Source organism: Anopheles stephensi, chromosome 2 (assembly GCF_013141755.1).
Source record: "Anopheles stephensi strain Indian chromosome 2, UCI_ANSTEP_V1.0, whole genome shotgun sequence".
Taxonomy (NCBI): Eukaryota; Metazoa; Arthropoda; class Insecta; order Diptera; family Culicidae; genus Anopheles; species Anopheles stephensi.
In genome coordinates this window covers 69,846,172-69,859,046 of record NC_050202.1, presented here as the reverse complement: position 1 = coordinate 69,859,046, position 12,875 = coordinate 69,846,172, and the positions used below count along the sequence as shown (strand labels likewise).

Here is a 12,875-nt window from a genome sequence, read left to right as displayed (position 1 = left end):
TGCTCCCCAAACCGATGCAAGACACCCTGCATTCTGGCTGAATTCTTTCACCGGTTCTCAGGCAAGGAATGTTTCCGAGAAGCCAGCATCCCCAGTGGTCGATCCTTGTGGGGAAGATTTGTGGGGTGTATCGCGTTCTTTCTTTTTTTTTTGCATAGCTAATGGGCAAAAGCGTTTCCCATTTCGTGGACGTGTGTGTGTGTGTGTTTCTCTTTTCTGGTAAATAGACGTTAAGGAAGTTGTTTAAATTTGTTGTGCCGATTGGTTTGTTGCGGACGATGAAGTATGGTGGACAGACAACCACCACCGCGTACCGCTTCGAAAAACTGTTCCCACCATCAATTTTAATCGAGTAGTCGGTTAATGTTGCGCTGCCACGAATCTGCCATGCTTGTTTTTCGTACAGGAAAAGAAAGATCGATGGAGTACCATACAACCACACAGGCAGCTTCTGCCTTGGGCGCGGAATGGTTTATCACATTGAAATAGATTTCTTTCCACAGTAATCATTAAAATACGTATTTATCTTGCCTTTAAATGCACGCTAATCGTACCATTTTACCGTACCTTCTCTCGCGCTCAAGTAGCGTGCTGTGTACGTTATGCCTGTGTAAACAATGGCCGGAAACAGCAGCTTGGCTAAAGATGGCGTTTAGAAGGCAGAAGACGTGATCGTCGTTGGTCGAGCGTGAGCATCATCTGCGGTGAAATGAATTTGTTTATAGAAACCATACACACAGAGGCAGTGTGTGTGTGTGTACACCTATTGTATTGGCAGCTGGAAGCGGATGCTATCCTCTCGAGCGTTAGGACACGTTTCGATCTTCGCCATTGCTCACACACCATTCGAAGAAACGGCATGAAGTTTCCCCCTCGGCATGAAGTTAGCATTTCCGGAACACGGATTTGTAGCATCCGCCAAGCATCCTTCTCCCGTTCGGCATCTGCAGGGGACGTGGTAGGCCCTTTCGTTTCGTAGTCCTGCCGATTCTCTCAGTCCATTTTTTTAGTCCCGCAAATTCATTTCCCTTTCGATTCTAACCCCGAGGCTGGGATTTGGGTAATGCGTGTGTTTTCGCTTTTTTTTGTTCGTCGTAATCAAATGTTCCTCCACTCCAAGCATTCCTGCATATGGAAAGGATAAAGGGCAAAAGCGGAAAACCCAGATAATACAGCAATCTTTCAACCCTTCGCAACGAACAATCTCCGCACCGATCCGGATGCGCTGCCGAAGCGCTTTAAACCCATCGGAGGCCAATTCTACACCGATTGGCTGTCTGCGTGCGCGGTTATGGGGAGGGTTAGCCATAGACAGCGACTCAGGGAACAGCTTTTTTTTTGGCAACTCAAAATTGCACAACAATACCGCCGGGAGATATGATATGCATACCACACACACACACACACACACACACACACACACACACACACACACACACACACACACACACCGGGCCCGTAACATCTTTTCCCCATTACGCGGTTCAGAGCAACGAGCAGGCTGTTTTGCCGAGGTCTCGGTGAACTGATTCAGATTTACACGGGCAGAAATCAACGAACGGGGTTTTTCAATGGTCTCCCGGGAGCTGCCTAACTGAGTGCCGTACCTGATGGCGATGCTGGGTTTGCTCCGGTACGCACTCTTTTTTGTTTCCAGGAAAAGATGGAAAATGGTGGATTTTTTTGCTGCTGTTCTCGGCTGTATACCGACCTGATGATCACGCTTGTCTTACCTTCTTTATCATTTCTTTAGCGGTGCGTTTTTCCAAACCGCTAGTCTAAAGGTGTCCCGAAAAACCTTCTCCATTTGCCCTCCCAACTTTGCACGCGTAACGATGCGGTGGGGAATTGGACCGAAAAACATAAAATGAATGTTTTTCAATTATGGCTCCACCCTTTCTATGCCCATGGGGAAGGAGGAAAATAATGGGAAAAGATGGAATAGTAAATCGATTTCCCGCGTGATGTTGGGTACGTACAAGAGCGCACCGGTCGCAATAAACCTCTTACGGCGTGGCAGGACAATTTTGTTATCCTTTGCTTTGCGTGCTTTGCGTGCAAGGCTCCCAGCCAGAAAGAAGAAGGGCGAGACAAAAAGCCATTTTTTATTTAAAAAGGAACTTCACACACAAAAAACAGAAGAAAAAAATGACAAATATTCAAACGACACATCTGCGCGCATCGGAAGTGTGTCGAACATAGAAGGAGGTGATGCCAGTCATGGAAAACGAAAGGGGTTCTCTCTCTTCCGGCAGGCTGAGCGCGATTGTCAAATCCTTGCACGTATTCGAAGCACAAATTGAAAACGCGTTGCGTGTGTATCAACGCCACCATCAACATTGTCATCATTGTCGGGATCATCGCCGCCGAGAGGTCTTCACGGTAGTACAAGTAGTAGCGAATCTCTCGATGGGTTAAAAAAGAAAACACCCCGAAAACCGAAACTGAATCTGCGGTTTCGGTAGTAAACACACCCTCGCTTTCGGGAGAGAAAAATGGTTTGTAAGCATGTGAAAAACGGTTCATACATATTAATTTTGCGCAAAAGCCGCTGCTACGATTCCGATTGATTATAGTGTGGGAAGCAGGGTGCTGGGGCGCAAGAATTCATCATCAGGCTGCCATCGGGGTTCTCCTGTACGCCATTGTGTTTATTGGGGCGCGGCTCGGATGAAGACCCGGATAATGAGGGTCCGTTTTGGTGGTAATTGGAGTTCGCAGCTCGAACGAACTTTCGGGGCGCTGGTGAGTGGATTGCGTGAAGTCACTCTTACGTCACGTGCTTGGAATGCTCGGAATCGGAGAACCGAACGACGGGACCGGGATCAACCGGACACTTTTATTGCTTCACAAATTGTGAAGATGCCCTCTCCTGGCTGATCTATTGTTGATGGAACATCATTATCCTTTTCATCATCATCATCATCGCCGTCGTATTTGCCCATCAAATGCAAGATCTTAAGCCTCTATCGCGCTCACAGGCTCGTCACTCACGTATGGAAGGTTAACGCTTTTTTTTATGGCCCGAAAAACTAACGCTGGTCGTTTGGTCTAGTTCGTGCGGTCGTTACAGTCTCAGTGCGTCCGGAGAACTATGGGCAGCAAAAACGGGTGATGGTTTTGATGGAACAGAAATCACTGTTGACGAACCGTGTTTTCCCACCGGCTCTCTCTTTCCCTCTGTGACTTGACTTTTTGAATAGCGCAAGGACCGACGAATGGCGGGCATGGAGGTATAATGACTTGAGCGGAGATTTAATAGGATCAACCATATGCCCCGGTACAGCACGCAACCATACCTTGATGGTCAGTTCCTTCTCCCTACGAGACGTGTCCAGGCGGTGTTTGCAAATGAAGAAGTGCCGATTCCTTTGGGGCTCATATTTTATTGCCCACCCTCAACCATTGACCCAAACGACGATGTTTAACGTATCCCTCTCTCTCTCTCTTCCCCCTTTACAGTACGAAGATGGCCTGCACGGCTACGGGATGGACGCGAGTGCCGCCGGAATGTATGACCCACATGCCGGCCACAGACCTCCGGCGCTGTCCGGCCTACCACCACACCACTCCCCGCACCTGAACCATGCGGCCGCCGCTGCCTCGGTCGGCATGCACGGCTATCACGGCACCTCTAGTCATGTTTCACCGGCCTCCAGTCACATGGGCGCAGTGCAGCCCGACATACACAAGCGAGATAAAGAAGCTATCTACGGGTAAGTAACACAGATTCTATGCAAAACAACAACAACAACAAAAAAACATTCAACCGGACACGAGTTCCAGCACGCCCCATTTCACACAGCAGGCCACAGTGAGATCTCGCCCACGGAGAGGGGCAAAATTCCAGTAATCACATCCTCACGCCTTTTTCCCGGACGCTAACAAAGTGTGAAGTACGCTTCCGACCTGCCGCAGACATCTGCAGCAAATTGACTTCAAAAACAAAGAACTCCTCTCATACGCCTCGCAGAGCGTTCAGAAGCATTCCGGGGGACAATATCTCTACGATCAAGATCGATTCGCTACGGATGCGGCTCGGATCGAAATTAACCGATAAAACCAAAGCGCACGGCGATCGCGATCGGGATGGTGCCGCGCGACTAAAGGAGGATCCTTTCTTTTCACACTTGGTCCGCATTGCGAGCGTGCCAGCTGAATGCGCTGATGTGAGGAGGTTCCCTCCCAAAACGGTTCCCGCTGACGAACGAACAAATTGCTAGGACGGATGGATGGATTCTGCATTAAAAACTGCCCACATGCGGACGACGACGACTTTTGGGAGGTGGTTCGTCACATTCGCTCGGCGTGTTAATACATTAAAAAGCGATAAATCATTCCAAGTTCCGAGCTCGTGACCATCATCCCGTAGGCTCATGGCCGGGTTAGTGTGTCTTTCGCTTCGCCATTCTTTTACGACCGACCAGTGCTCCGAGCCTTCCTTCAGAGCCGGGCGAACATTTAAGAAAACACGCATAATTACTGGTTTTATCTCGATTGTAAACATTTCGCAAGGAAATTATAGCGTTTGGAAGCGATTGTGTTTTATTGTTTTGCTTCAATGTTCTCTGCATCGACGGGAGGACCTCGGTAAAAGCTAAACGGTCTTCCCCGCTCGCTCTCTAATCCGATGTTGAGGTTTGATGTGGTATGGGATGTGCCGAATTAAGTTATGAACTGCAGAGCAGGCGGAACGTTGAAGCGGGCAGCGATAAACGAGCGATCAAGGATGCGTCCGATTTGATTTCGGACGGATCAAAACGGTTTCCAAGCGTTTTCGGTGGTGGTAGACCACTTTTTATGGGCCGTTTTTTTCTTGGGCTTTGCTCGACAGGAAGGATTGAAAAATCTCTCTCGTGAGGTTCGGAAACCCGTCCTAACAAATTGTGCAACACGCTAGCTAATTATGATGATTATGAAATTTCGTAATAATACCTATTAAATTAGGTGATCCTTCTCTCTCTCTCTCTCTCATTTAGCTCCCATTCATCTTAACCATTCAAAAGTGGTGTGGGGAGCACGAGGTTTCAGAGTGCGTTTGGAGTGGGGCCGCACTTGGAGAATGCGCACGGTTTTGTGGAGATGCACGAGAATGCAAAAGGATAAGGCTGCCCTAATGAAAATGATGTAGAACACCGTGAACTATAAATTTAAGCTGTGATCAATCTATTAAGCTTAATTATAGTTCCGAATCGGTTTATCCGGTGCTTTTTTTTTTGGTATATGTTCAGAGGTGCTCGGCTATATCGTGATCAAACCGCCAACCGATCGGGAATATATCCTGAAGCTGAAGAAGAGTTAACAAAAACTGATCTTACACCATCTTGCTGACGATTTAGAAGGATACGATCGATTCCGTTTTTCGTCCACATTCTGCACCGAAAAGGTACAGATGGTTGATGTTTCTTCTGGAGGGAGCTGAATTATTAAAACTTCCAGCCGGAAAGCACTCACCAGACGTTCGTTCCACGGTGTCATACATCAGATAGCGCTCATTTGTGGCTTTTTTGTACCTCCATTTTCTGTCTCAGGGGTTGATCAGACACAGGGAACGGAACGGTGTGTGTGTCGGTTCCTTCCTGGTTGCATATTGATTGTTCGTTCCCCCCCATTTACCCGGGAGGTCCTCCGTTTATATTTTCGGGTGCGAAAGGGATAATTATGCTCGATAAGTAGCCTTCCTCTGCTAGCTTGTGGGTGGCCAGGTAACTAAGCAGGAAGTGGAAGGACCTTCCGGAGAATGGGACAGGAGAGACACCGAACCGTAAAAAAAAAGGAACACAGACAGAGCCACCGCAATTTGTCCAACGCAACAAAAAGGCGAGGGTGACTGGTGGCTTCCCGGGGGCCACTACGCCGGGCAGTGCAGTGCAGGTCCCCGTTATTATCCCATTAGAGCGCGTGTGGCTGTGCACACAATCTGATCATCCGATCGCTACCGCAAGCATTTTATTATACACATTATAATCAGAAAATAGCACCCGCCCGCGTGCAGCCGGACGGCGGGGGAGGACACCGAGCGCCGCTGCTCCACGTACGTGTGTGGTTGTGTATTTTACTTTTTTTGTTGGTTTCCACTGCAGCAGCATGGTAGCTTGGTTTTGGACATTTGGGTGCGCTTAGTTGGATGGTTTTTTTCTTTTATGGGCTGTGTAGGCCACCATCACCCGTAGCTTAGAGTGGTTGTGGAATTGATTAAGTGATGGGGGCGTTGCCGGGTAAGGTGGGGGAAAGGTGGTGGTGGTGTCGCCACCAGCGGAAGTGATCTTTTAATTTGTACACACTTTTAATGCGTACACACTCACTCCCACCGAATCGGAAACGATTAGAGGCACAGAGCTGAGCATTGTGAAACTCATTAGAACATTGATGGATAAATGATGGGTTTTAGGGATTGGTGGATGAAGGGGTCGAGGGGAGAGAGTCTTTGAAAAGTGTGTTTTACAAATTATGTCTCTCACACCTGTGCCGGTGAATTGATAAGCATATTGCGGAACGAGGAAATGACATATTTATTCTGCGCCTACCTTGTCAAACGAATTGCACAAATTGCATTCTTCAACATTGGTTGTTGGAAGGGAATATTGATAAAATCCCTGTTCGATGGTGCATATTTGCTAAAGCCAATCAGCGCAGATTGTTGACTTAAAGAGAACAGCAATGTGCGAGGCAATACTGTGTTTGCATGTTAAATTCATTTCGCAAATATTTTCTTGAGCGAGTGCAAGTAACAGGCGTACCGTGTCATGCACACACTGACTTCAGTAAATACGTACAAAATCGATAAATGTTTTAAATCGGTAAGGATAAACCGATTACCTGCCCGTGACACGTTGCCACGCGCATTAAAGATGTATGTCCGCTGTTAAACATAACCCTCTCCAGGAAAGAAACGGTTGTAACGCTAGCGAGATAAACCGTGTTCCATTTTTAATTTGACATTTGATGTTCTCCGGAGGGTTTTTTTTTATGACCCGTGGATCTAATTAACAAGCACACAGGATGTATATTTGATATATGCTCGTTCGACAACTTTATCAACACAGCCGGAGCTGGTCCCGATGGCACGTTTCGTCATCTTCTCTCTGCTATTCCATTCTGATTGCTACCCGGATCGATGCAGAGTTTTATTCGATCGTTAAACGAAGAATGTCGTTTTCCCGGACCCGGGTCTCGTTCAGTTCCACCGCACCGACTGCGACAGCGAACAGTCATTAATCTGGAATTAATCGTCGTCCCGTTAAGCCTCGCGATCGCGTTTATTTCGGTTCTCGGCGCGGTCCGTGAGAACCGTGAGGTGAGGTTCGCGCGGAAGATATTGCGAGGACGCAACAGCGTCAACTCTGGCATATTTCATTCAGTCGTCGTTGCATTTCCGGTGCAGCGATGGTACACACGGTGTGACAAGTGATGCTTCTCGCAACCCTTTCCATCGCTGCCAGGAACATCGACTTCATCCCCATCGACAAGGGAGCAGAGCATTCAAATCCCATCCGATTCGTATTCTGCTATCGGGTGGGCAACCGGTTTCGCGAGCGGGATGTTTTGCGACTGTGAAACGAAAACTCAGTCGCAGAGTCATTTTAAATGCCAAAATGCAATTCTGTTTCATTAAAAATTCATACTTTATGTATGACAGCAACCTTGTTGTCTACCGCACCGTGCTGATGTCGAAGCGAACGAACCGATGAGCGAATGCACGGGATGCAGGCGAAATGTGTTGATCTTTTACCATTAAGTGAGCATTTCGCGGCACTGCATCCACTGCGTTGGACGTGGAGACACAGAAGGAGGGGGCCCAGCATTTTTGGGTGAACGATCATCAGCCGCATCGCGGCAGTCTTTTCGCCCGTTCGATTGGTGCCTGTGGACCCCGGTCAGCTGCGTGCGTTAAACGCTGGTAGTAGAGCACACAGGACAGAGGCGGGACAGAAATTGCATCCTTTCTCTATCGAGTTCATTCCCTCTTTGTGGACCCGCTGGTTGTGACAAGGTTTCCATCAACTTCATTCTCCCGCAATCGTTTTGCAGACCTGAAGTTGATGATGATGATCGAGACTTTGTGATGTTGCGTGTGGATGCGCATCCCGCTGTTGTTGCTGCTGCTTGGTGTGCGTGATCGTGAGCGGGAAGAGATCGCGAACGAACCGCGACCAAAGTTCACGCGCGTGAAAACAGCCGATCTGCTCTTTGTGTTGTGCCTGGCAAAAATAAGGGCCATCCAATCAGCTGAAGAAGATCTGATGCTCCACATCCCGTATGGCGTGTTTAATTCCGCGATGGAAATTAGCAAAACCCGAGCCATGTGTGTCTATTTACATTGAACTGTCATAATGACAGCGTGACTTAGTTGACAGTTTGCCTGCAACTACTAGCAGGAAACGAGTCGCGAGTTCACCACGATGCATTTCGGAATTAACTTTTTTTTTCTCTCGTATGCACCTCTTATGTGTTTTATTTACATTTCCACCTTTTCGCGGTGCATCTCGTTAGGACACATGATACACTGGTTGCGCCCAGCCAAGTGACGGTGAGGAAAATAAGAGACGGCTAATAAAATGTGGCAATAAAAGCAAGAAACGACCAACGCCGGAAACCTCTACTCTTCTCGTACGGGGGGCGCTCTCTGGGTGTGTGTGTGTGTGTAGAATCTTTCTCTCCCGGGCTACTGATTGCCGCCGAGTGCAGGAAACATGCTACCATTGCAGCTGCCTCGTATACGTTCTGATGCGGTGTCTCGGTGCGTTGAGTGCGTGTGTGGAACGCGCGACCCAGTGAAGAATAAAATAACAACGACCAGACACGGGCAAAGCACTGCAGCAGCCCAACCACCATGTATCGGGTAACTGTGGCAACGAGCTTCTTCCGTTTCTGGTGCTCCCAGACATTGCGCACACCCACCCATCCGGCCAGGAACGCAAGGACATATTGGTGATGTCTTCGCGCCCCCGTCTGCTTCTACCCAGTTTTCACGGCGCACACCCCCGCCCGTGAGCTTGATGAAAGCAGCTACGAGAAAGAAAGATGCTCTGCACTACGCGGTGCCTCTGCATCTGCATGGGTGCAGGCACTGTGTGTATATTTACCGAACACTTTCCACTGTCGAGGGTCCGCCAGGAGCAGCACCGTTCGCCGGTATGTGTACGGATTGCGTTTTATTTTTTCAGCGCTTCAACAAGAACACTCCAGCGGTCGGGTGTACTTGCCATTGGCTTACTTCAGCAATGCGCTCGGCCCGCTCTCAAGCACGCTGCAGATGTGGATGAGTTTTCAAACAAAATCCGTCCGGATCGCGTTCCCTCCGAACAGCACGGATCGTTGCGTGGAAGATTTCAAGCATCGCGCATGGATACAGATTCCGAAGGACTACTGCTGCCAGGAAACGGTCAAGAATCTTCGTTTGCTTGGTTAGTGCAAGGAATAGTTTATTTGATTTTGCGAAAAATAATGCAACCGTTGCAATCCGTGTACAACAACTGCATTAAGGGATCTTTTCTAGGCCGACGCGTTCGCGTTTGCATCCAGACGGAGGCATCTCGAATCTCGCCCATCCTGCCATACTTCGGTGCCTGCTTGTTTTGGACAAACATACAATTCGTAAAATATCCCTCTACAAATTACATAAACAATTCCGAGTGCACGGTTGTGCGGATGCGGTGTACAATATTTAGTGACATTATCAAAATATTTACGTACGCTGGCGTCGGTGTCGTCGCCGAACCGCGCTTCATACGCTCAGTTCCCAAATTACTGATTCCACCCCTCCTCCGTTTTGGGCTGTACGGTTGCAACTGCCAGTTGCAGTTGTGTGTCTCGGACGGCTGAGGACGACGCCAAACCACGGGGGAAGGTTATAGATGCCAACCTCTCGGCGGACGAAGACGATGGCGAAAGGGTCGCTCCGACTTTCGCTGGGCTGCACAATTTGTTGATGTGTTTGGTGTATGAGAGGTGGTTAAGAAGCTGCCACTAGACATGTCCACCGCACATCCTCCCGGGATTTAGCTCCTCGTTTGGTGCTGCTCAATGCGCCAGCAGCTCCGTGTGTGTGTTTACTTGCGCGTGGGATGGTACGGTGAAGAGTTCCCGTTCTTGTTGCTCTTTCCGAACGAGCTCGCAACCGGCGGATTGCTGGAGCCCGCGCTTCAAGCTGCCAGGAGACCGGAGTCTGCTCTGTTTCGTTCGGGGTTTGTTTATCTACACTAAACAACGTTCGACATGTACACACTAATAATACGGTGCTACGGGTGGCTGCCCACGCCGGAGGCAAGTAAGATTAGTGTTCTTGCTTGCTTTTGTTTTTTTTGTTCACTCCACTCAACGGAGCGGGAGGGTCGTCCCCACATTGACCACAAAATGTGTGCACCTACAGGGCAACCTCTCGAGCAACAGCCTCCACAATTGCATGCTCACGTGCAACCGCACAGTGAAGTAAACATTCAATATAGACATCAACTGCACGGTGTGGAGACTGTGGCGTATCGGAGGTAACACTCGTGCTCCTTCTTCGACCCTTGAATGGAGCGCTCGCGTCAAGACGAGATTCTTGACGATTCCACGCTGGCTGACGGGGTGTTGCGTTGCTGCTCCTTCTTCGTGCCGAACGGTGACCGATGGGTTTGTTCATATCTTGCCGTCACCACGGCAAGCACCTCCAGTGATGAACCTGTGTCACCAAACCCGGACTAAGTCACCCTGAACAAATTCCGAAGCGTACTCGCACACTCTCCGTGGTGACGCTCCGAGCGAGTTGAGACCGTTTGTCACTTTGTCCATCAAATGCCGCAACCTGTTTCCTTATTCTGACAAAGTGTCTGCTGGTTTTTTTTTCGCTGGAATTTTACAAACACTTTCCAAGCAGCACTTTCCAAACATTGTGTAACACCTCCTGAAAGGATGCTGAACGGGCACAACCGTTCAGAGGCGAAACGAACCATTACCACCCGTCATCCTTCGACACGATCTCCGGCACGAGCTGCTGTCAAGACGGTGAAGAATAAAGGGCGAAAGATGCTTATCAGGGCCCGTTTAAATAAATCCATCACACGAATAAGACGAAAACTGGATCTTTTGCTGGAACTCGGAAGGGAGAGAGATGATTCGCACGCCGAAGCTCACCCGCGCACAAAGAAATTTTGAACTTTGAATCTCTGATGTAACCTGCTTTGAAGTTTCGAAAGCACCACTTTCGGTCGGTTCCACTTGGCTTTTATTGAGTTTTATCGCAGAAATCTTTTCAACCCCTTTTGCTTCGGAGATGTTGAATCGCGCTAGGAATATCAAGAACTCGGGAGAGCATGGAAAAGTGTCTGCAAAACCATCAACTTACCCGACTACGCGGATGGTATGCTGAAGTGGTCACGATGCTGAAGAAGCCACCGCCTAGCTTCAGAACACACGTCCGTCAACGATCGCGTGTTTCACTTATCGCGTCGCACCACCTGGACAAATCAGTGGCAGTGCGTTTCCCGCCGCTCGCTACCTGGCGGCCACGTGGAAAAAACCGTGGAGAGCGCGCATACCAACACCATGCTTCCCTATCTGTTCGGGATCCGTACGACCCTTTTTTTTTTTCGTTCGGAGACCGGAACCCAATACTGTCCCGTCATAATGCTTAAATTGTCCCGAATATATGCGCGTGAACTGCGTACCGCGTGTGTGCGATGAATAAATGGAGCTAGATAAGGCACAACTCAGCACACGGGCACCGTATGGGTGGGTTTTTTTTGTTGTTGGGAAAAGTGAGTGGAAACTAGTACAAATAAGTAAACACCATACCACGCAGCTCAGTTCTGGTGAGTTGTTGGTGATACAGGGCTAAAAGGGGAATGACTTCGGTTTTTTTTCCTCCTTGCTTGGGAGCTATATTCTAGCTCCCTAGCAAAACACTCTAGCAGGAGCACGCTGTGTGGTGCGGCGGGGTAATGTGTCGTACGGGCAGGACGCAAGTGGAATAGTAAACAGACCGAACGACTTCCGAAAGTTTCGGGCAGGGCCCACAACGCTACTCTGGTGGCCCTGCGGTGGTGCGTGGCGTTTTTGATAGAGGGACGTGATTCAACATTTGTCAAACGCATAAACTCTCCTAATGACATTGCCTGCTTTCTCCGAGCACCCTTCTGGCACCCCCCCTCCCTTCAGTCCACGGAACAGTGGATACATTTGAAACGCGGGGTTCTATTTTGATTGTTGATCTCTCATATATAGCTCATAGCTTACGCGAGGCATGTTGTACCTTGTGGATTGCTTTATGACTTGACAAGGCAGCCCAAACGGCAATCGGAAAGCAAACATACACGCACACACACACACACGCACTATCAGTTAGTAGTGGCGTCGGAATAGTAGGGAATATATTTTTATGCCTCCTCCTCACACGAACCGTACATTAATCCACTTTCGCCGAGTTTTCCAGCTATCATTCACATATAAAACACACATATTGGTCGTCTTCCGGTCTGGGCCAGCAAGAGAACGACGATTACGTGGCACATTTTTAATGCAAACATTAGCACAGCCCGAAAATTACATGCGGCATTAGTAGTTGTTCTCCGCACAAATCGAATGGATGAAATCGAGCTGACCGTGCCGAGTAGTGACAAACAGTTTTTCTTCCCCTTGGTCCACTGGCTAACAAATGAATTTCCTTGCCTAATGAAAATGGCGCCTTTGCTCAGTCCCAATGTATGTTAACCATGTGTTTCTTCTCTGCACTTTTCTTTCACAGACACCCGCTATTCCCGCTGTTGGCACTAATCTTCGAAAAGTGTGAACTAGCAACCTGCACCCCTCGAGAACCGGGCGTGGCCGGTGGTGACGTTTGTTCGTCAGACTCCTTTAGCGAAGATGTGGCTGTATTCAGCAAACAGGTATGT

At 48.8% G+C, this 12,875-nt stretch overlaps 1 protein-coding gene across 7 annotated transcripts in view; it reads left to right on the top strand.

Annotated features, from left to right (window-relative positions):
* LOC118504564 (homeobox protein homothorax) overlaps window positions 1–12,875 on the top strand; it is a 173,177-nt gene that overhangs the window by 22,872 nt on the left and 137,430 nt on the right. For all 7 annotated transcript variants that reach the window (XM_036039176.1, XM_036039179.1, XM_036039177.1 and 4 more), the window contains 2 exons: window positions 3,463–3,716; window positions 12,728–12,869. In XM_036039176.1, the coding sequence (XP_035895069.1) occupies window positions 3,463–3,716; window positions 12,728–12,869 (396 nt within the window). The remainder of the gene's footprint in view (window positions 1–3,462; window positions 3,717–12,727; window positions 12,870–12,875) is intronic.